The sequence below is a fragment of the Trachypithecus francoisi genome, unplaced genomic scaffold (genome assembly GCF_009764315.1).
Source record: "Trachypithecus francoisi isolate TF-2019V2 unplaced genomic scaffold, Tfra_2.0 Lachesis_group10, whole genome shotgun sequence".
Taxonomy (NCBI): Eukaryota; Metazoa; Chordata; class Mammalia; order Primates; family Cercopithecidae; genus Trachypithecus; species Trachypithecus francoisi.
Window position 1 is genome coordinate 31239603 of NW_022681455.1, and position 23846 is coordinate 31263448.

Genomic DNA, 23846 nt, shown 5'->3' on the forward strand with positions numbered 1-23846 from the left:
TGGAGCAAAATGTTGCTTGCACTTTCCCACCTGTGAGGGGTCAGCTGAGGCCTTGCCCCCTATGCCTGGGAGACCCTGGCTCAGCAGGTCAGTGTGGGGTTTGGGGGACACCTGTGCCTAAAGCTTGACATCACTCACCAGCTGGCCCAGGTGGTGGTGCCTGGAGCAGCAAACTTTGGACAAAGGAGCTGCAAGACTCATGTCCTGCCTGCTGCCTGGCTGGCTCATAGTGTTTGTGATAGATGGGGCTGGCTAGTGGGGGAATGTAGGAGTCAGAGTGGTGGGAAAAATGATAGGGAAAGGAACAGACCTTCTGAAAGGTCATAAGGCTCTGCAAAGCTCCAGGGGAGAATAGCTGAAGGCAGCTGTTCTATAACCCTAAGGCAGAGGGCAAGGAGTAGGTACAAGGGAGTGTAGGGGGATTTATCTTAAACAGACTTGCTTACTTATGTTGACTGAGAACTGATCTTTGATCATCCACACCTGAGGTTCCTTGCAAGGGGAACAATAAATGTTAATTACCCACAGATTGTGTTTGCTCCAGGCTTTTGGCATTGTGCCTGCACTGAATAAAAACAAGCAGCTCCAGCTTCCCGGTACTGCTACACTTTGGCCACTTGATCCGGGCAGTCCCCTAGCTGCTCTTACACTGCGTACCTGTGTCTGAGTACTCCTTTCATCCATCGGTCAGCCAGGGTTTGCAGGACAGACCTGGCAGGGGAACATGTAGTGCCCTTAGCCTGGGTGCTGCACTGCATAGAACAACATTAGGGTAACACCATGTACGATAGGTACCCGCCATGATCTGTGCAAACATAACACGTGTCACCACACCAAAGGTGTGGTGGAACACATGGTCCCACCAAGGTTGAGCCCTGATGGACTTTGTGCCCTCTGGGAGTTTATGGGTCTGTGGGTACACAGGGTGGCCTTACCTGTCAGTGAACTGGACTGGACGTTGTTCTGGGGGAGGCCTTATGTATCTGCCACTGTCCTCCCCATATTACTCAGATGCCTGCATAACTGAGAGGCACTACCCTCCCAGTTTTCACAGGTGCGACGAACTGTCTGGCAGTTCTATCCCTTGTCATTAATTGTCTCTGCAGCACATGTTATGACTATAGAGGCACAAGTGACGGCTCTTGCAGAGCATACCACTCAGGTTCTGAATTACAGCCGAGTAGCCCTCCTCCTGTTAACGGATGAAGTTAATCAGATTAGAAAAGTAGTGTTGCAAGACTGGATGGCCTTAGACATAGTACCTGCTGCCCAAGGAGGCACCTGTGTCCTTGTAGGAACACAGTGCTGTACATTTATCCCTGACAATTGGCAAAACATAACAACATACCTGCAAGGGATCACATGGAGAATAAAGGTGGTCAAGAGCCTTGCTGATGATCCCTGCAGAGGTGGTGGGCATCCCTAGGTTCTGGCCTATGCTGGACCCTGATAATCATAAGTAGCATAGCTGGAATCTTAGTAGTGAGCTGTTGCTTTCTGTATTGCTGTTGTGGGTTATAGGTTCAGGGCTCCACCCTATGGGCACACGTCCCTACCCAGAAGACACCCTTGGCCTAGAGTGTGGAATGTAAGAAAGATGGCTGCACTTCAGTCAGGAGTGAGCTGAGGCAGCCTTCTGATGCAGCATGACACAGTGGATTTGGAGCACAGGCATACAAACCCATGCATTATGTAACCACACCATGTAAGGCACATAATGTAACTACTCACATGAGCTCGTGCTTGGCTCAGAAGCATTATTGTCTGTAAAAAGTGTAACTGCTCTGCTAATGCTATGCATAGTGCTTGCTTGTTTGCTCGCACACCCAGAGAGAAATAAAGCTACGTTCCACCTGCCTACAATTCCTCGAGTGGTCTTTCAGCTACCCACCACCTGTCCACTGATTCCCTAGGACTCCAACTTGAGCTGAAGCCTAACATATACATATCATAACTAACACTTAAATAAATCCAACAAAGAAAGAGATACTATGAACAGTAGCAAAATATTTCAAGATCTTTGGAATAAATGTACTAAAAAATACACAAGTGTAAACAGCAATGCTTTATTTAAGGGTATTTAATAAAGAAACATTCCATATTAATTAATTATAAGTCTTGATGTGACAAAATTTGTCAATGTTCTCCAAATCTGTTTACTGAACATAATCTCTATTAAAAAGAAAATTTTAAAAGAACTTGGAAATGTGCTTCTCAAACTTGAAAAGTTGCCAATGTTAGAAAAAACACTCGTGAAGTCAAAATGCAAAATTTATGGATTTACTTCATTTTATAGAGAGATATATTCTAAAGTCATCATCTTGGGATGATGAAAATGTTCTAAAATTAGTTATGGTGAGTTAAAAATCTGAATATGTGAAAAACCATCAAATTGTATACTTTAAATGGGTGAATGGTATGTGAATTAGATCTTAATAAAGTTTAGTGAAAGAAACATAATGAGATGTCATGACAAATCCACTAGAATTTCTAAATTAAAATCACTGACTATTCCAAATATTGGTGAGAAAATGGACCATCAAGAGCTGCCACACACTGCTGGCCATAGTGCAAATTGGTACTGTCACTTTGTCTAGCAGTGTGGCATCATCTCTCTGGGTGGGATATCATACACACACACCAGTAATTCCACTCCTAGGCATATAATGTTGAGAGATATGTGCTCATTGTACCAACATACATGTGCGAGAAGGCTTACAACAGCATTGTTTGTAATTTTCAAAATCTAAAAACAAAGTCACCACAAACAGAGAAGGTTTAATTTAATGTGTGGTTTATTTGTTCAATGTAATTCGACAAATAGTAAAACATGAACACTTTAGAGACACCTATAACAACTTAGCAAACATACATTTGAGCTACAATAAGGTCTCATAAGAGTCGCATAGCACGATTCCATTTGCATGAAAATTTCAAAATTTATATGAAGTTTGAGATAAGCTTTATTGTTTTAGAGATGTATGCATCGGGGTAAAACTTTAAAGAAAGGCACCAACAGGATTAGTATGAAATCAGGATGAGGGTGAACTCTAAGGACAGCTGGAGCCGTGACTCCAGCTTTTTTACTGGGAAGAGGATTTGCTCCCAGGGAAAAACCTCTCCTGCTTTGCAGGCTTATTTTCTTTATATTTGTAGAACAAAAACGTTGATGTAATAAAAAGAATGTATTTGTCCAAAGTGAAAACTGGGAGGGTAGTGCCTCTCAGTTATGCAGGCATCTGGATAATGTGGGGAGGACAGTGGCAAATACATAAGGCCACCTCCAGGAACAATGTCCAGTCCAGTTCACTGACAGGTAAGGCTACCTGTGTACCCACAAATCCATAATTTTTATATTTTTTATCCTTTATATTTTTACATTTTTATATCCTTATCAATACCCCATATTGTGATGAATACAATGGCTTCATTTTGTTGGAAGGGACATGACAATGGACCTTTTCAGCCAGAATTGCTCTGGGCCTTTCCATGGGATTCAGTCCCTGCCATGGTAGGTGAAGGGAGAGCTCTTGGTATAGGGTTTGGTCTTTATAATGAACCATGCTGTTTGGGCAACAGGTTTATCTCTGGAAGTTCGAAGGTTAGTCAGGAGTGTGATCCTCTTCCCCATTCAAAAGGTCAAGGTAAAGTAGGTTCTTGTTCACAGTGTAGTGAGTGAGAGAAGGGAAAGTGACCGAGAGTATTCTTTCACCTTTTTGTGACCTGCATGCATCCAAGTCTCTGGTGTTTTAAATAATTGAAACTGAGACCTAGATCCACTTATCTGTAAAGCAGAACTGTGGAGGAGGAAGCATATCATCCCCGCCACTGGAGAGATCCCTGAAGAGACATTTGTGAGCCCCCATTTAATCAAAAATGACATACAATTTTATCAAAATAAAGTGAAATTGTGGCTGTAGATGGGGCTTTATTTAGAGCTTTGACTCCCCACCTGCTTCCTAAGACATGGTCCTTCCCCAGGATACTATAGAATCACAGGGCTTACACTGGAGGGGTCAGGCGTGACGGTGTTCTTCCTTTCTGGAAAACAGGATGTTTTGGATTGCATATATTTTCCAAAGACGGCTGCAAAAATATCTTCCATCACACCTGCTTTTCTTTAGTTTGACCCACCATCAAGAGGTAAGGTCTCTCCACTCCTTAAACATAAGCAGACCTGATATCTGCATTAGCCAGTAAAATATGGCAGAAGTATGCTTGTGTCAGTTCTGGGCACTTCCATTAACCATCCTGCCTGCATCTGGTTCCTTCCACTTCAATCCCTGAACCATGTAACACTCCCAGGCCATCATCTGAACCCAGTCAACACATAGAATCCTATGAAGAGATCATAAAAAATTCTTAGTTAGTATTTTCATGAATATCCTTTTCTATCCTTCCAATGTCAACTTCTGTGTGTTGTTAGATCCAAAGTGAGAATCTTGTAGCCAGCATATGGTTAGACTCTTTTTATTCTTTCTTTTTTTTTTCGTTTTGAGATGGAGTCTTACTCTGTTGCCCAGGCTGGAGTGCAGTGGTGTGATCGCGGCTCACTGAAACCTCTGCCTCCCTGGTTCCAGCAATTCTCCTGCATTAGCCTCCCTTGTAACTGAGATTACAGGCACCTGCCACTACACCCGGCTAATTTTTTTGTATTTTTAGTAGAGATGGGGTTTCATCTTGTTGGCCAGGCTGGTCTCGAACTCCTGACCTTGTGATCTGCCCGCCTCAGCCTCCCAAAGTGCTGGGATTACAAGTGCGAGCCACCACGCCCAGTCACATTCTTTTTATTCTCTCCATTGTGATAATCTCTGAATTCTGATTGGGGAGTTTACAATTAAAGTAATTACTGATAAGGAAAGATTTAGTTCTGTAATTGTGATGTTGGTTTTATGCATGTCTTATAGCTGTTTTGTCCCTCATCTCCTTCATTCCAACCTTCCTTTGTTTTTAGTCGATTTTTTTCTAGTGATATGCTTTAATTGCCCTCTCGTTTTCTTTTGTGTATATTTTATGTATATTTGTTTGTGATTACTACATTATTGCACATAACAATACAGTTATAACAATCTTGAATTGAAGCCAATATGAAACTCTGCTTTTTTACGTCTTTTCCCACCCCTCATTTTACATTATTGATGTCACAAGTTACACCTCCGCAGGCTGGCAGGCTGGAAAGTCACAATGTTGCAGGCTTCAGTCTGAAATTTGTAGACCAGGCTGGCAGACTGGAAACCTAAACTGTAGTTTCTACTGTCATCTTCAGGCAGAATTTTTTCTCCTCTGGGAAGCCTCATATTTTGCCCAAAGGCCTTCAACTGATTCAAAAAGTTCCACGCAGATTTTTGAGGGTAATTTCCTTTTCATAAAATCAACTGATACCAGATTTTAATCACAACTGCAAAACACCATCATAGCAACATATAAATTTAGTGTTTGATGAAATAACTAGGTGCTCTGGTTTAGTCAAATTGACACATAAGACCCACCATCCCAGTCCATGCTTGTGAACTTGGCGCCCATTAACGTTTTCTTAAACCTTACTTCGTCTCCAAATAAAAACAACTATAAAGTCATACTTTTGTCAAAGATGATACAATTAGCTTGCATCCAACTAAAAACACACTAAACCTTTCCTCAGAAAAAGATTCAAACTGAATGCATGATATGCACTCTTCTCTTTGATGTACTGTAACCTAAATACCATGTGTAATAAAAGTTACACCATCATTAATAAAAGGGAACTATCATTAGCACCTCTTATGTTTTATTACAAGATGATCAGGAAAAGATGAAAAGAAAGGTATTTGCTCAATACATGTCTGGATACATACACACAGACAGAAATATCATTATAAAAACATAAGGAAGTAATGCTGATAACATTTACTGCCTTTATTTCTGTAAGTGCTCACATGGTTACAGCTGGTTATTTATTTATTTACTTATTTATTTGAGACAGGTCTTGTTCTGTTGCCCAGGCTGGAGTGCAGTGGCATTCCCTCGGCTCACTGCAACCTCCACCTCCTGGGCACAAGTGATCCTCCTACCTCAGTCTCCTAAGTAGCTGGGACTACAAGCACACCACCAAGTCTGACTAATTTTTTGTATTTATTTTCAGTAGAGATGGAGTTTCAGCATTTTGTTCAGGTTGGCCTCACATTCCTAGACTTAAGCAATCCACCCGCCTCAGCCTCCCAAAGTGCTGGGATTACAGGCATGAGCCACTGTGCTGGCCACAACTAGTATTTATAAATACTTTTGTTTTTTTTCACTAACCTTTCCATATTTCCTTTGCCTTCAGCAAGTCTGTCAGCTGATCAGGTTTCTTTTCCTGCTTGGGTGACTCAAACCTTCATTTCTGAAGGGAATGGGTCATTAGAAGTCCTACCTGACTCGGGTTGTTGCAGTTTTCATTGACTTTAATTACAGGGCAGAGTATTACTAAGAGATGCTCTAAAAGATCTCCTGTGTTCCAGACATAGTCCTATTACTGCCATTGTGTAGTAGCAGACCAATTCCCCGTGATGACCAGGATCGATCACCCGAGACAGTGCAGTCACTCCTTCCTTTGTTGATTCAGAATCATGAGGAGCTGAAAGGCCCAGGTGGCTGTCTTAGCTTCCAGCTCAATGGTTCATTTCTGTGTCTTCTGAGGGAGAATTCCTCCTTTTGTAAACCTCTAGATTCTGATCCTGTTCCTCCTGAATGGGCAAGACCTCCCAACCAGGATCTACAGCACCTCTTAAAGATGTGTTCAGTCTGGCAACAGGTCTGTACTTTCCTGGAACAGACCTCCCAGAGGAAGGGGCAGACCTCCATCTTTGCTGTTACATAGCCTTCACTGGTGATACCTTCAGGTACTGGAAAATCTGAGGCAACTAGGGACTGCAGCAGACCCTCAGCAAGCTGTACAGCCCTACAGAAAAGTGGCCAGACTGTTAAAAGAGAAAACAAAAGAAGAGAAAAGAAAACCCACTCAAAGGCCAGCAACCTCAAAGATTGAAAGTAGATAAGCCCACAAAGGTGAAAAGAAATCAGCAAAAGAATCTGATAACTAACCTGACAGAGCTGAAAAACACGCTATAAGGATTTCACAGTGCACTCACAAGTATTAATAGCAGAATAGAGCAGGTGGAGAAAAGAATCTCAGTGCTTGAAGACTGACTTTCCGAAATAAGACAAGAAGATGAGACTAGAGAAAAAAGAATGAAAAGGAATGAACAAAACGTCTGAAAAACATGGAATTATGTAAAGAAACTGAATGTATGAATGATTGGTGTACCTGAAAGAGATGGGGAGAATGGAACCAATTTGGAAAACATTTCAGGATATCATCCATGAGAACTTCCCCAACCTAGCTAGACAGGCCAACATTCAAATTCAGAAATGAATAAGTTGCTTCATGAGAAGATCATCCATCATCCCCAAGATAAATAATCATCAGATGCTCCAAGGTTAAAATGAAAGAAAAAAAGATCAAGTGTAGCCAGAGAGAAACGCCAGATCACCTACAAAGGGAAACCCATCAGACTAACAGTGGATCTTTCAGTGGAAATCCTACAAGCCCAATGAGATTGAGGGCCAATATTCAACATCTTAAAGAAAAGAGTCTCCAACCCATAATTTCATATCCAACCAAACTAAGCTTCATAAGCAAAGGAGAAATCAGATTCTTGTCAGGCAAACAAATGCCAAGGGAATTCATTACTACCAGACCTGCATTACAAGAACTCCTGAAGGAAGCACTAAACATGGAAAGACAGCTACCAGCCACTACAAAAACACAGTGAAGTACACAGACTAATGACACAATAAAGCAACCACATAAGCAAGTCTGCAAAGTAACTAGCTAACATCATGATGATAGGTTCAAATCCACACATATCAATACTAACCTTAAATGTAAATGGGCTAAGTGCCCCATTTAAAAGACATAGAGTGGCAAGCTGGATAAAGAACCAAGACCTATCACTATGCTGTCTTCAATACACCCATTTCGCATGCAATGACACACATAGGCTCAAAATAAAAAGAAGGAAGAAAATTTACCAAGCAAATGGAAAGCAGAAAAAAAGCCAGGGTTGCAACCCTTGTTTCTGACAAAACAGGTGTTAAACCAACAAAGATGAAAAAAGACAAAGAAGGGCATTACATAATGGTAAAGGGTTCAATTCAACAAGGAGATCTAACTGTCTGAAATATATATGCATCCAACACAGGAACACCCAGATTCATAAAGTAGGTTCCTAGAGACCTTCAAAAAGACTTAGAATCTCACACAATAATAGTAAGAGATTTTAATACTCCACTGACAATATTAGACAAGTGATCAAGACAGAAAATTAACAAAGGTATTCAGGACCTGAACTCAGCCCTGGATCAAATGGACCTGATAAATATCTACAGAAGTCTTCACCCCAAAGCAACAGAATATACATTTTTCGCATTGCCACATGGCGCTTACTCTAAAATCGATCACACAATTGGAAGTAAAACACTCCTCAGCAAATGCAAAAGAACTGAAATCATAACAAATAGTCTCTTGGACCACAGTGCAATCAAATTCAAAATAAAGACTAAGAAATTCACTCAAACCATACAATTACATAGAAATTCAATAACCTGTTTTTGAACGACTTTGGGGAAATAATGAAATTAAGGCACAAATCAAGAAGTTCTTTGAAGATAATGAGAACAAAGACACAATGTACCAGAATCTCTGGGAAACAGCTAAGGCAGTGTTCAGAGAGAAATTTATAGCATTAAATGCCCACATCAAAAAGTTAGAAAGATTTCAAGTTAGCAACCTAAAATCACAACCAGAAGAACTTGAGAACAAAGAGCAAACATATCCCAAAGCTAGCAGAAGACAAGACATAATAAAAAAAATTAACAAAGACATTGTCTCCTGAAGGAGGCAGAGACACAAAAAACCACTCAAAAGATCAACGAATTCAGGAGTTTTTTTTTTTTTTTTTTTGAGATGGAGTTTCATTCTTGTTACCCAGGCTGAAGTGCACGATCTCAGCTCACTGAAACCTCTGCCTCCCGGGTTCAAGTGATTCTCCTGCTTCAACCTTTCGAGTAGCTGGATTATAGGCATGTGTCACCATGCCTGGTTAATTTTCTTGTATTTTTAATAGAGATGGGGTTTCTCCGTGTTGGTCAGGCTGGTCTTGAACTCCTGACTTCAGGATCTGAGTCAGGAGTCAGCAACTCCTGACCTCAGGATCTGCCTGCTTCAGCCTCCCAAAGTGATGGGATTACAAGCGTGAGGCCACTGCTCCTGGTCTAGGTTTTTTGTTTTTTTTTTTTTTAAAATTAATAAAATCAATAGACCCCTAGCTAGGCTAGTAAAGAAGAAATGAGAGACGATTCCAATAAACATGATTAGAAACAATAAGAGGGACATAACCATTGACCACACAGAAATTCAAGCAACTACCAGAAAATATTATGAACACCTCTATGCAAATAAAGTGGAAAATCTAGAAGACAAGGATCAATTCCTGTACACATACCTCTGCCCCCTCCAAGACTGAACCAGGAAGAAATTGAATCACTGAACAAACTAAAAATGAGTTCTGAAATTAAGGCAGTAATAAATAGCCTACCAACCAAAAAAAGCCCAGGACCATATGATTGACAGGCAACTTTTATTAGATGCACAAAGAAGAGCTGGCACTATTACTACTGAAACTATTCCCCCACCACCACCACCACCAACAACAACAAAACAAAACAAAAAAAAAAAAAAAAAAGAGGAGGAGAGACTTCTCCCTAACTCATTCTATGAGGCCAGCATCATCCTGATACCAAAATATGGCAGAGATACAACAACAACAAAAAAGAAAACTTCAAGCCAATATTCTTGATGAACATTGATGCAAAAAGCTTCGACAAAACGCTGGCAAGCCGAATCCAGCAGCACATCAAAAAGCTTATCCACCACAATCAAGTAGACTCCATCCCCAGTATGCAAGGTTTGTTCAACATACATAAATTAATAAATATGCCTCATTATATAAACAGAACTAAAGACAAAAACCACATGATTATCTCAGTAGATGCAGAAAGGGCCTTTGATAAAATTCAACATCTATTCATGTTTTTAAAAAACTCTCAATAAACTAGATAGTGAAGGAATACACTTCAAAATAATAAAAGCCAATTATGACAAACCCACAGCGAGCATCATACTGATGGGAAAAAGCTGGAAGCATTCCCCTTGAAAACTGACACAAGACAAGGATGCCTTTTCTCATTACTCCTATTCAACAGAGTATTGGAAGTTCTGGTCAGGGCAATCAGGCAAGAGAAATAAATAAAGCATATTCAAATAGGAAGAGAGGAAGTCAAACTATGCCTGTTTGCAGATTACATGATTCTATAATTAGAAAAACCCATAGTCTCAGCCCAAAAGCTTTTAAAGCTGATAAACAACTTCAGCAAAGTCTCAGGATGCAAAATCGATGTGAGAAAATTACTAACATTTTTACACACCAACAACAGCCAAACTGAGAGCCAAATCAGAAATGAACTCCCATTCACAAATGCCACAAAAAGAATACAATACCTAGGAACACAGCTAACTAGGGAGGTAAAAGGTCTCTACAAGGAGAACTATAAACCACTGTTCAAAGCAATCAGAGATGATGCAAACAAATGGAAAAACTTCCTATGCTCATGGATAGAAAGAATCTATATTGTGAAAATGGCCATACCACCCAAAGCAATGTATAGATTCTATGCTATTCCTATCAAACTGCCACTGACATTCTTTTTTTTTTTTTTTGAGATGGAGTATTGCTCTGTTGCCCAGGCTGGAGTGCACTGGTGTGGCGCGATCTCAGCTCACTGCAAGCTCTGCCTCCTGGGTTCACACCATTCTCCTGCCTTAGCCTACCAAGTAGCTGGGACTACAGGCGCCCGACACCACACCCTGCTAACTTTTTGTACTTTTAGTAGAGACAGGGTTTCACCTGTTAGCCAAGATGGTCTCAATCTTCTAACCTCATGATCCGTTGCCTCGGCCTCCCAAAGTGCTGGGATTACAGGTATGAGCCACTGCGCCCAGCCACTACCACTGACATTCTTCACAGAACTAGAAAAAACTATTTTGAAATTCATCTGCAACCAAAAAAACAGCCTGAATAGCCAAGGCGATCCTAAATAAAAGGAACAAAGCTAGAGGCATTACATTACCTGATTTCTTTCTTTCTTTTTTTTTTTTTTTAGATGGAGTCTCACCCTGTCATCCAGGCTGGGGTGCAATGGTATGATCTCGGCTTACTGCAACCTCCACCTCCTGGGTTCAAGTGATTCTCCTTTTCTCAGCCTCCTGAGTAGCTGGGATTACAGGCATGTGCCACCACGCCCAGCTAATTTTTTGTATCTTTAGTAGAGATGGGGTTTCACCTTGTTGACCAGAATGGTCTCAAACTCCTGACCTCATATTTCACCTGCCTCTGCCTCCCAAAGTGCTGGGATTACAGGCATAAGCCACCACGTCCAGCCTACGCTACCTGATTTCAACTAAACTTCAAGGCTACAGTAACCAAAACAGCATGGTACTGGTACAAAAACAGACATATAGACCAATAGGACAACACAGAGAACCCAGAAATAAGATCACACCTACAACTATGATCGTTGACAAACCTGACAAAAACAGGCAATGGGGAAAGGATTCCCTATTCATAAATGGTGCTGGGATAACTGGCTAGCCATATGCAGAAGATTAAAACTGAACCCCTTTCTTGCACCATATATCAAAATCACCTCAAAATGGATTAAAGACTGAAATGTAAGATCCAAAACTGTAAAAACCCTAACACAACCTAGGCAATACCATTTAGGACATAGGCATGAGCAATGATTTCATGACAAAGACACCAAAAGCAAGTGAAACAAAAGCAAAAATTGTCAAATGGGATCTAATTCAACTAAAGAGCTCTGCACAGCAAAAGAAACTATCAACAGAGTAAACAACCTGCAGAATGGGGGAAAATTTTTTTGCAAACTATGCATCTGACAAAAGTCTAATATCTATAAGGAACTTAAACAAATTTACAAGAAAAAACAAAACAATCCCATTAAAAAGTGGGCAAAGCATATGAACAGACACTTCTCAAAAGAAGGCATACATGCAGCCAACAAACAAGAAAAAATGCTCAGTATCATTGATCATTAAAGAAACGCAAATCAAAACCACAGTGAGATGCCATTTCACACCAGTCAGAATGGCTATTATTAAAAAGTCAAAAAATAAGATGCTGGCAAAGTTGTGGAGAAAAAGGAATACTTATACACTGTTGGTGGGAGTGCAAATTAGCTCAGCCATTATGGAAGACAGTGTGGTGATTTCTCAAAGACCTAAAGACAGAAATACCATTGTACCCAAAAGAATATAAATCATTCTATTATAAAGACATAGGCACACATATGTTCATTGCAACACTATTCACAATAGCAAAGACATGGAATCAACTTAAATGCCCATCAATTATAGACTGGATAAAGAAAATGTGATACATACATACCATGGAATACTATGCAGCCAGTAAAGGGAATGTGATCATGTCCTTTGTAGGGACATGGATGGAGCTGGAAGCCATTATCCTTAGCAAACTAATGCAGAAGCAGAAAACCAAATACTGCATGTTCTCACTTATAAGTGGGAGATAAATGATGAGAACGCATAGAGACACATAGGGGAATAGCACACACTGGGGCCTTTCAGAAGGTGGAAGGTCAGAGGAAGAAGAGGATCAGGGAAAATAACTAATGGTTACTAGGCTTAAAATCTGGGTGATTAAACAATCTGTGTACCAAATTCCTACAACATAAGTTTACCTGTAAAACAGCCTGCACTTGTACCCCTGAACTGAAAATAAAAGTTAAAAGAAGGAACTGATCTGTGGATTTTGCCTGTTGCTAAGTAGGTCTGTTTCGATTATGCAAACCAGAACTGAAGAAATAATCACAGGGTGGTCAGAGGCCCACTGGACCCACTGTGAGAATGGTTCATGGATGTAAGGGCTTCAGGTTTTCTATTCTTCCTCATTTAATCTTGGTAGATTGTTTGTTTCCAGGAATTTATCCATTTCCTCCAGGTTTTCCAGTTTGTCAGTACAGAATTGTTCATAATACTTTCTGATGGTGTTTTGTATTTTTGCAATATCAGTTGTAATGTTTCTCTTTTCTTTTCTGATTTTGTATGAGTCTGTTAGAAATAAAGCATGAAGTGGCAAAGAAAATGAGCACTTGAACAAAGGATTTCTCAGTAAGGCAATTGTTACTTCTGCAGAAGGGTGCTACCTGTAAGCCTGATTGCCACGAGAGCACACAGAACAAGGGAGAGCAGGGGTTTTTATTCCTAACGCAAGTTGTTTCTACTATTGTGTCCTGTCTCCATTGGCTGGAGCTGGACTACACAGTCTGAACTGATCCCAGTTGGCTAAAAACTTTACCTTTCCTAAATAAGGTAAAGGTGCAATGAGGAACAAAGGAAAGGAGGGGGTCGCTTATGGGAAACCAGGAAGACAATAAGATTTCCAAATAAGGCAACAGCATAGGCTGCAAGCTGGAACATGTCTGGGTATGTCAGGACAGATCCAAGCAGACTAGGAGTTAGGCCTTGGTTGAAGTACAAGAACATAGAATGTGTTTATTTCTTTACTGTATGTAACAACTACGTGGAGCACAATAAAGAGTCATTAGTAAATCAAAAGATTTGTTAGTATGAAGAGCGAGGGAAACTTAAAGAAAGCTTTTAAGAGGAACTATCTTCTTAAAACTTAGTCTTAACCAAGAAGGAAAACTTTGGAGAAGGACTTTTATTCTTTACAGTTTCCCCCTCTTGATTTTACAATTCTTCCTCTTCAAATCTCCTTAACATATCTTGACTTTGTTGCTCTTATTGATTGGTTAGAAAGGACAACTTATCTGAGTAAGGAGGAGGAGAATTGAAGGGGGTTTTGGTAAGAGCCTTTCCTATAAGCCTTTGCACTAATCCACGAATGCAAGGCATAATACAACATTCTACAAGGATAAGTACAGTGATTATGAGAGTCAGTGAGGTGAGAATTGAGGACATGAGTTGTTACCACTTACCAAACCACGTTTCCGTTAAGCTAGTGAAAGGATCATTTATTCCAGAGTTTTTAGCTAGTTCATTTGATAAAGCAGTAAGGCCTTGTAGTGCTTCTGTTGTAGTTCCATCAGGGGCAGTATTATTAGGGATAAAAGTACAGCATTGAGTTCCAATCATAACACAAACCCTGCCTTTTTCTGCTAGTATCATGTCTAGTGCTATTCTACTTTCCCAAGTCATTTGACCAGTAGGTCTTAGTTGCTCAGGTATTCCCTCATAGCATCCCTTGTGCAATTAATGAATCATTGCTGATTGTATTAAGTATAATTTATCCAATCTACATTTTTTTTTCCGAGATGGAGTCTCAGTCTGTCACCCAGGCTGGAGTGCAGTGGTGTGATCTTGGCTCACGGCAACCTCCGCCTCCCAGGTTCAAGCAACTCTCTCCTGAGTAGCTGGGATTACAGGTGCGTGCCACCACGCCCGGCTAATTTTTGTATTTTTAGTAGAGACAGGGTTTCACTTGTTGGTCAGGCTGGTCTCAAACTCCTGACCTTGTGATCCGCCTGCCTTGGCCTCCTAAAGTGCTGGGATTACAGATGTGAGCCACTGTGCCCGGCTATCCAATCTACATTTTTATTGATAGTCACCTCACACCTGAATAATGACTTAAACCCTGTAGCTATTTGGTTTCAAGCTTTAAATTCATCTGGTACTCCAATAGCATCTATATAAACATTGGGATCAAAAGACTCACAGGAACACTTTTTGTACTATGACGTCTGGTTGTTAATTTTTCTGGTGAATGAAATGCCAGGGCGAAAGAGATAGCCAATTGAATTAGAGCGCAAGTACCACTCCTGTTATTTGGCAGAGTATCCCACAAAGGTCCACCACAATACCACCATACATCTGCTTGGGGATGGATAAGGGCGGACTGATGGGTTAGCTCTTGGAAGTGCTTGACCTCGCTGCATCCCGTCAGGTTTCCAAGGAAAGCTGAATTTTCCCCCTGTTGTGAGAGACACAAAGCAAATTTGGACCCAGAAGATGGAGGCTGAATGGCCTTCGGGGGCTGACCCGCAGGGTGCTGGACCTCAGGGAATAGCAGAGAAACTCTTTGACATGATTTATTGCCCCAGGCTGTGGGGTCTTGGAGCAGAGTTACCATGTAGTCCATTTCTGGTCTATTACAAGACCATCTGAGTGGAAAGGGGACAATTTGAGCCTCTGGTCTGCTGTGCAGCCGAGCATAACAATTGTTCTTATTTTGACTGTGGATGAAATATTTAATCCATTCCAGCCAGGCATTTGCATCCTTAGACCCTGTTTCAATGGCTAGAGTTTGCCTCAGGTCTTTTACTTCTACTATTGCTACTTTGGTTTTGTCACTGGGTATAGGTGGGGTGATGGTTTGAGGAAGATGTGATAGAGAGATGGAAGGGGCAATAAAGCAGATTTCAAAAATTCCCCTAGGATCCTTTCCTGAGATGTTGGCCTGTATGCCATAAATATGACTTAATGAAGGGGAAGAGTTTTGGGATGTTGCAATAGTAATAGTAAGCTGAATAGGATTACATTGGTTATATGGACAATTAGAAGAGGCATTCCCTTTTGTCAAATGGATATATGACTTTAAGGACTGGCAAAGACTGGTGGGAGTGGTCCAGCCAGGACCTTTGGTGTTCCATAGGACATTAGACCAAGTATAGCATAGGAACTCTTGTTTAAGGGGACAAGAGTCCCATTCTCACCAGTTAATACAACTACTATTTTTGGGGTTATCATGATCTTTACAAGAATTTGCTATATCTTTCCAATCTGAGGAAGTCCAAGAGGGACAAAGATATTTATCTGAGGCAGTAAGCTGTCTTTGGTGCTGTAAATTTCCACAAGACGTGACTAGACAAGCATCAAAGGTAATAATTTTGGGCAATCTTGATCTAGTTACATTAATGATGAGATGGGGGCAGTTAAGGGAAAGAAAAGAAGAAAAAGAGATAGATAGATTACGTTTTTCTTTTTATCATTACTCTGGTGGGAGTGGACGGAATAATGGTCCATGTCTCCGGAGAAGGTGACGCCTTCTTGACTGGAGTATAATGGGTCCACCCTTTCTCAGTGGTCTGAACTGCTGTTTCAGTTGTTGTGAGCACCAGATAGGGTCCTTCCCAGGTAGGCTCGAGCTTTCCCTCTTTTCAGCCTTTGATAAGGACATGATCTCTGGGTTGATGCTGGTGGGCCAGGAATTCGAGGGGTGGAGTCTGTGCTAGGAGACCTTGAGTCCTGAGGGAAGAAAGAGTGGAAGACAGACCAAATACATCATTTCTAAGGAACTGATCTTTTGTTTTGTTCATAGGAAGGTCAGTAGTAGTGTTTAGATAAGGTAACCCATAAAGCATTTCATAAGGAGACAAGCCAAGATCCCTCTGAGGGGCAGTTTGGATTCTTAGCAAAGCAATGGGATGACATTTTGTCCATGGTAACTGAGTTTCTAAAATTAATTTGGTTAGATGTTTCTTTAAAGTTTGATTCATTCTTTCTACTCTCCCTGATGAAGGTGCAGGCCAGGAAGTATGATATTCCCATTTTATCCCTAATACTTGGATTAGTCCTTTAATAATGTGTGTGGTAAAGTGGGTTCCATTATCTGAATCAATATTCTCTATTATTCCAAACCTGTGTATGGTATGTTCTAACAGAGCTTTGACCACATTGCTGGCTGTTGCACTTGGAAAAGGGATGGCTTCTATCCAGTGGGTGGATAGATGGGTGGCTAAGATGATCTACTATTACCAGTAAATACTTAAGGTGGCCTATTGGGGGCATTTCAGTATAGTCGACTTGGACACTTTGAATTGGCCTTAACCCAGGATTTCTCCCTCTGGGAGGTTGTCTTTTTAGGGTCTGCTTATGAGATTTTCTGCACACTATACAACTTTCCACTATTTGCTTGGTGAGGGTGTATATTCCTATGCACCCATAAACCCTAAGGACTACCTCACACATGGTTTGAGGACCCCAGTGAGATCCTTGATGAAGCTGTGACGGTATTTCCCTCATAAGAGGTTTGGATAACATTTCCCTTCCATCTGGTAGTTACCACTTTCCTTTTGAGTTTCTTCAGCTCCTAATTTTTTTAGTTTTTTCTGATCTACTTGAGAGAAGATAGGGTGTACAGCTGGAGATGGAAGACAAGGGGTTAGTTGAAAAATGGGTTCTGCTGGAGAAGAGGCAGCGTACTTAGCTATTTGGTCAGTGAGATTATTTCCCTGGCCTTCAAATGGAGGATTCCTTTGATGTCCTGGGACATGTACAACAGCTGTTTCTTTTGGCAATTGTAAATTTTCCAGTACTTGTATTATTAGGTCCCTATGGAGTAAATTTTGACCTTTGCTGTTAATGAGGCCCCGCTCAGTCCAAATTTTTCCAAAAGTATGGACTACTCCAAAGGCATAGTTGGAGTCTGTATAGATTGTTCCTTCTTGATTTACAGAAATTTTAAGGCCTGATTTGTGTTTTTTTTTGTTTTTGTTTTTTATTTGAGATGGAGTTTCACTCTGTTACCCAGGCTGGAGTGCAGTGGCACCATCTCGGCTCACTGCCAGCTCCACCTCCCAGGTTCATGCCATTCTCCTGCCTCAGCCTCCGGAGTAGCTGGGACTACAGGTGTCAGACACCATGCCCGGGTAATTTTATTTTTTATTTTTAGGAGAGACAGGGTTTCACTGTGTTAGCTAGGATGGTCTTGATCTCCTGACCTCGTGATCTGCCCACCTCGGCCTCCCAAAGTGCTGGGATTACAGGCGTGAGCCACCGTGCCCGACCTAAGGCCTGATTTAATGTGAACAACTCACATGTTTGTGCAGACCAGTCATTTGGTAACCTTTCAGAATCTGTTTCTGTGAGGGTATCTCCATCTATCACTGAATACTCATTATGCCTTTTTCCTTTGATTACTTGGGAGAAACCATCTACAAACAGGTGTTTCCCAGTCTGAAAGGGCGTTTCATGTAGATCAGGTCTAACTTTTGTTTGATAACTAATTAAATCTAAACATCCGTGTTCTGGGCAAAGCTTGGGGTCTGTGGGTTGGGGTTTGGTGTTAAGAAAGCAGCTGGATTAATTGAGTCATCAGTGGTTAAGGTTAGATCATCTCTTTCTAACAAGGTGGCTTCATATTTAAAAATTCTTGAATCAGTAAGCCACCTTCCCGCCTTCTGATTGGGAATTGTTCTCATCTGGTGAGGATAACTAATGATAAGTTTCCCCAAAGGTTAATTTTCTGCTCTCCTCTCTGAGCAAGGCTGTTGCTGCCACTGGTTGGACACACTCGGGCCATCCGTGGGCTACTGGGTCAAGACTTTTTGAGAGGAAGGCTATGGGTTGCCAATGGCCTCCATGTGTTTGAGTAAGTACCCCTAAGGCTCCTTCATTACCTACATTAGCAAAAAGATGAAAGGGCAATTCTAAAGAGGGTAAGGCTAGAACATGGGCTGTCACTAGTAACTCTTTTAATTTTTTTGTCTGCTGTATTTCTGGTAAAAACCATATAAGGGGATCCGATTCATCCTGTGTAAGTTCTTTTATATAGAGGTTTGGTTACTAAAGCATGAGTCTATCCATAAGCGACAATACCCTACTAACCCTAAAAACTTTCTAAGTTCCTTCTTCGTCTCAGGCAGAGGTAAGGATATGATGCCTTCAATCCATTCAAATCCAATTCTCTGTTTGCCCTTACTGATTAAGTGCCCTAAATACTAGACTTCAGGTTCTACAAACCAAAGTTTGCTTTTTTGACACTCGTAATCCCTCCAGTTGTAAATTATTTTAAAAACCTATTGAAAATCCTTCTTTTTGTCTATCCTTCCCTGAAATAAGGATATTATCCATGTATTGGAGCAGGCATATATATGGCAGTCTGTAAAACTTTTCTATGATCTGTTGTAGTATTTGTCCAAACAAATTTGGAGATTCTGTAAATCCCTGGGGGAAAACTGTCAATCAATACTGTTATTTTCTACTGGAGTGAGGGTCCTCCCATTCAAAGGCAAACAGGTCTCGGCTATCTTCTGCTAGTGGGCAAGCCCAGAAGGCATCCTTTAGATCTATTACCCTGAACCACTCATGGTTGTATGGAATTTTACTAACAATAGTATAAGGATTAGGAACAACAGGGTGAGTTGTTTGAACTATTTGGTTAATAGATCGAAGATCTTGCACTAGCGGATATGACCCATCTGGCTTTTTCACAGGCAGTATGGGAGTGTTATAAGGAGACATACAGGGTTCAATGAGTCTCTCACGGAGGCTTTCTATTATGGGCTTTAAATTGATCTTAGCTTCTAAGGGAATTGGATATTGTTTTCTTTTTACCTCTTCCCCCGGGTTTTTCAATTTAACTTGGATTGGGGAAATTTGTAATTTTCTTCGGTTTCCTTCCTTTGACCATACATCTGGATGGATGTGTCCCTCATTTAGAGTAGCGAGCAAATTTAAGGAGGGGAGGAGTTTTCCTTGATTAACATAAAGGCCTAGGTTTAATTTTAGCATTAAATCTCTTCCTAGTAGGTTTGTTCCTGCCTCTGGGATTAACAGAAGTTTAATATTTACTGAGCGGTTCTGATATTTAATTTTTGTTTCTTCTAAGACTTTTGCTTTAAACCCCTCTCCTTTTGCTCCTAAAATAAAAACTTCTTGTGACCAAGTTACACCAGGGGAAAGATAACAAACTGAGGAATGAGCACCTCCTGAGTCAATTAAAAAGGTGATATTCTCAGGTTTGGGTCCTACCTCTACGTTTATCGGGGGCTCTTGGTGGGACTCGAGGTAAAAAGAGTAGAGCCCCTGACCCCCCATTCCTCCTCAAAGATCATAAGTGGGATGATTTCCTTTTCTTTTTTCCCTCAGGGCATTCTCTTATAGAGTGACCTTCCTTCCCACACTTGAAGCATTTCTTTTGCCCTATTCCTCTTTTTATTCCCTTGTTCCCTGGTTTGATACCTTTACCTCTGTTCTAGGGTCTGGCAGTCGGGTACCTAAAAGATTTACCAGCGACATCTCTTTGAGCTGCCTGTTGGGGAGTTCCCTGCTGTAAGGACAGCAGAATCTTTGCTTTGTGCTTTTGCTATGCTTTTTCATACACCATTTGGGCCTCCCTTAAGAGTTTCCCTATGGGATGGTCCTTCCAATTTTCTATCTTTTGTAATTTCTTGGTAATGTCTGGCCAGCTATTTGTGACAAAGTGAAGCTTTAACATTCCTTGTCCAAGTGGGTCTCCTCCATCCAAACCAGCATATTTCCTCATTTGTTCCTTAAGCCTATTAAAAAATTCCATAGGCCCCTCATCCTTTTCTTGCTGTATGTTAAAAGCTTTGGTCATATTCTGGGTGCGGGGTACCGATTCTCTAATTCCTTTTATTATCATTTCTTGTAGGTCTCTCATATTCCTCCTATGAGCTATGTTGTTATTATCCTACTGGGGATCTTGAGCAGGAAATTTCTGTTTGGCTGCAGGGACGTTTTGACAGGGAGGATGCTCACGCTCCCAAATGGTCATAGCGGCCCTATGCATCCTGCTCCTTTCTTCCCCTGAAAAAAGGATGCCTATGATGGACATTAACTCAGCCCCAGTATACAACTGGGGTCCTAAAAATTGATCAATTTGGTCTGCTACTCCATAGGGATCGTCTAAGAGTGGCTTGAGTTCCCTCTTCAAGCTCCAGACTTCTGAACTGGTCAGGGGAGCATTTACAAAGCCAATGCCCCCTCCTCCTAGATGCATTTCCCTCAATGGGAAGAGGTTTGTAGGGGTTCGGACCCCTAGAGGAAGGGGGAAAAGGGAAGTTTTGGATATCCTTTTTACAGTGTTCTAACTCACATTGAAGTCTTCCTGAGGGAGGGCATTCAAGCTGGGGATGACCCCACGAATCAGGGTTATAAGCAGGGAAAAAAATCTGAGTAGGGGAAAGGTCTGGGACTGTTATATGTACTGGAGTGGGAGTTGGGGGATGTTGGTCTACTGGGTGCAGGGAAGAAGGTTTGGTTGGGGAAGATGGTCTAAGGGGTCCCACGTGTTGGCGGGGTTCTTGGAGTAAGGGGTATTAATTTCATGAGAAGTAGTTTCTGGCTTGTCTCCTTTAGTTTTTAGATGACAAAGGAGGATGGGCCCTTGCCGCTAACACAGGACATAATGTATTTCCTCCTGGGAAACAGGACTCTTATCATTTACATATTCTATTAAAAGCTGGCAAGTCCAATCCTCATTTGACCCGAATTTTGGCCAGAAAACTGAAGGCTTTTGAATAGGTTCCTTGGTCCAAATGAAACAGTATACTTTATCATCTGTTGCTTTTTCTTATGTTTAGTCCTCTTGTATCCTTCCAATATTTTAAGGAGTCCTAAATGACTATTAGAGGTGATTTCACTGTCTGCCTTTTCCTTTTTACCTTCTATCTTACTCAGGGTATTTCCCATGTTGAATACTGGTTAGGCTCATCAGTCCCTTGAACTAGAGATTTCTCACGTATCCTTCCCTGGAGGTTTAATCCCTACTCTGGAGGTTCCTTGTGCTCTTCTCCTTTTGCTTCATCCACTCTGGCTGCTTTCCCAGAGGAAATTAGGCTCCCCCTAGCATCAGTGGGACTGTATAAACCCCAACATCAGGATCCCTACAAGAGGGCCACCATAAGCCATATGAGGTGACCATGGAAACACAGATTGGACTCACTCACTCTGCACTGCAGTAGTGCTTGTTACCTTTCATGCCCTTTAACCTCCAGAATATCCTGACCACCAAGGAAATACTGTTGCCCTTGTGACTTTTTTTTTTACCTTGGTCTGTGCACAGAGTTACCTGGTCGTCATGGTACTTGCAGGCCTTCTCCTTCCACATTGCTGAGAGCCTGGATTTGTTCGTCACAATGGGTAATCTCAATCTCCTGTCCCTGGAGCCACCATAGTGGGGTAGTGAGGTGTGCCTACCCCACATGGGGTGACCAAGCCCACTTCCCAAAGGAGAATGGGAATCCTGGATGAGCCATCAGAAAATTGTTAGAAATAAAGCTCGGAGTCACAAAGAAAATGAGCACTTGAACAAAGGATATCTCAGCAAGGCAATTTTTACTTCTGCAGAAGGGTGCTACCCATAAGCCTGATTGCCACGAGAGCACCCAGAACAAAGGAAAGCAGGGGTTTTTATTCCTAACGCAAGTTGTTTCTACTATTGTGTCCTGTCTCCATTGGCTGGAGCTGGACCACACAATCTAAACTGATTCCAGTTGGCTGAAAACTTAAACTTTCCCAAATAAGGTAAAGGCCCAATGGGGAACAAAGGAAAGGAGGGGGTTGTTTATGGGAAACCAGGAAGACAATAATATTTCCAAATAAGGAAAGAGCATAGGCTGCAAGCTGGGACACGACTGGGCATGTCCAAGCAGATCCAGGCAGACTAGGGAACAAAGGAGTTAGGCCTTGGTTCAAGTACAAGAACATAGAATGTGTTTATTTCTTTACTGTATGTAACAACTACTTGGGGGCACAATAAGGAGTCATTAGTAAAATAGAAGATTTGTTAGTATGAAGAGCAAGGGAAACTTAAAGGAAGCTTTTAAGAGGAACTATCTTCTTAACACTTATCATTCTAAACCAAAAAGGAAAACTTTGAAGAGGAACTTTTATTCTTAACAAATTTTCTCTCTTTTTTTCTAGTTTTGTTTAGCTAGTGGTTTGTCAATTTTCTTTATGTTTTTGAAGAACAAACTTTTCACTTTGTTGATCATTTGCATGGTTTTTAAAAGCTTTTATTTAGTTCTACTATGATCTTTATTATTTCTTTTCTGCTAATTTTGGATGAGTTTTTTTCTTGCTTTTCTAGTTCCTTGAGGTTCATTGTTATATTGTTAATTTGTAATGTTTCTACTTTTCTTAGGTAGGTATTCATTGCTATAAACCTCCCTTTTAGCCCTGTTTAGCTGTATCCCACAGGTTTTGGTATGTTGTGTTTCCATTTTCATTTGTTTCAAGAAACTTTTTGATTTATATCTTAATTTCTCTGTTTACTCAATGGTTATTCAGGAGCATGTTGTTTAATTTCTATGTATTAGTCTAGTTGCCATCATTTCTCTTGGTGTACAGTTCTACTTTTATTCCATTGTGGCCAGAGAAGATATTTAATATGATTTCAATTTTTGAAAATTTGTTGAGACTTGTTTTGTGGCTTAATATAGGCTCTCTCCTGGAAAATGTTCCATGTGTTCATGAAAAGAGTGTATATTCTGTAGTGTTAGATAGAATGCTGTGTAAATATCTGTTAGCTTTATTTGGTGTAAAATTCATTTTAAATTCAATGTTTCTTTCTTGATTTTCTGTGTAGATAATCTGTCTCATGCTGAGGTTGGGATGTTGAGTCCCCTTCTCTTATTGTATTGGAGTCTATCTCTCTTGCTAGATATAGTAATACTTGTTTTAGGAATCTAGGAGCTCCAGTGCTTAGTGCATATATTTAGAATTGTTCTGTTGTCTTCTTGGATGGATCTCTTTATGATTATGTGATGGCCTTCCTTATCTTTTAAGAAAATTGTTCTTGACTTAAAGTTTATTTTATCTGCTATAAGTATAGCTACTCCTGCTCACTTTTGGTTTCCATTTGCATAGATAACCTCTTGCCATTCTTTTACTTTCTGTCTCTATGGATTGTGGTGAGGCGGTATTACCGGTGAGTTTTTTTGTAAGCAGAATATAGTTAGAT

The 23846-nt window shown here is 40.9% G+C and overlaps 1 protein-coding gene across 1 annotated transcript in view; it reads right to left on the bottom strand.

Annotated features, from left to right (window-relative positions):
• Positions 1-15949: 15949 nt before the first annotated feature.
• LOC117088391 (class I histocompatibility antigen, Gogo-B*0102 alpha chain-like) overlaps positions 15950-23846 on the bottom strand; it is a 173254-nt gene continuing 165357 nt past the window's right edge. Inside the window, exon 8 of the mRNA XM_033219641.1 lies at positions 15950-16384. Coding sequence (XP_033075532.1) covers positions 16368-16384 — 17 coding nt within the window. The 3' untranslated portion in view covers positions 15950-16367. The remainder of the gene's footprint in view (positions 16385-23846) is intronic.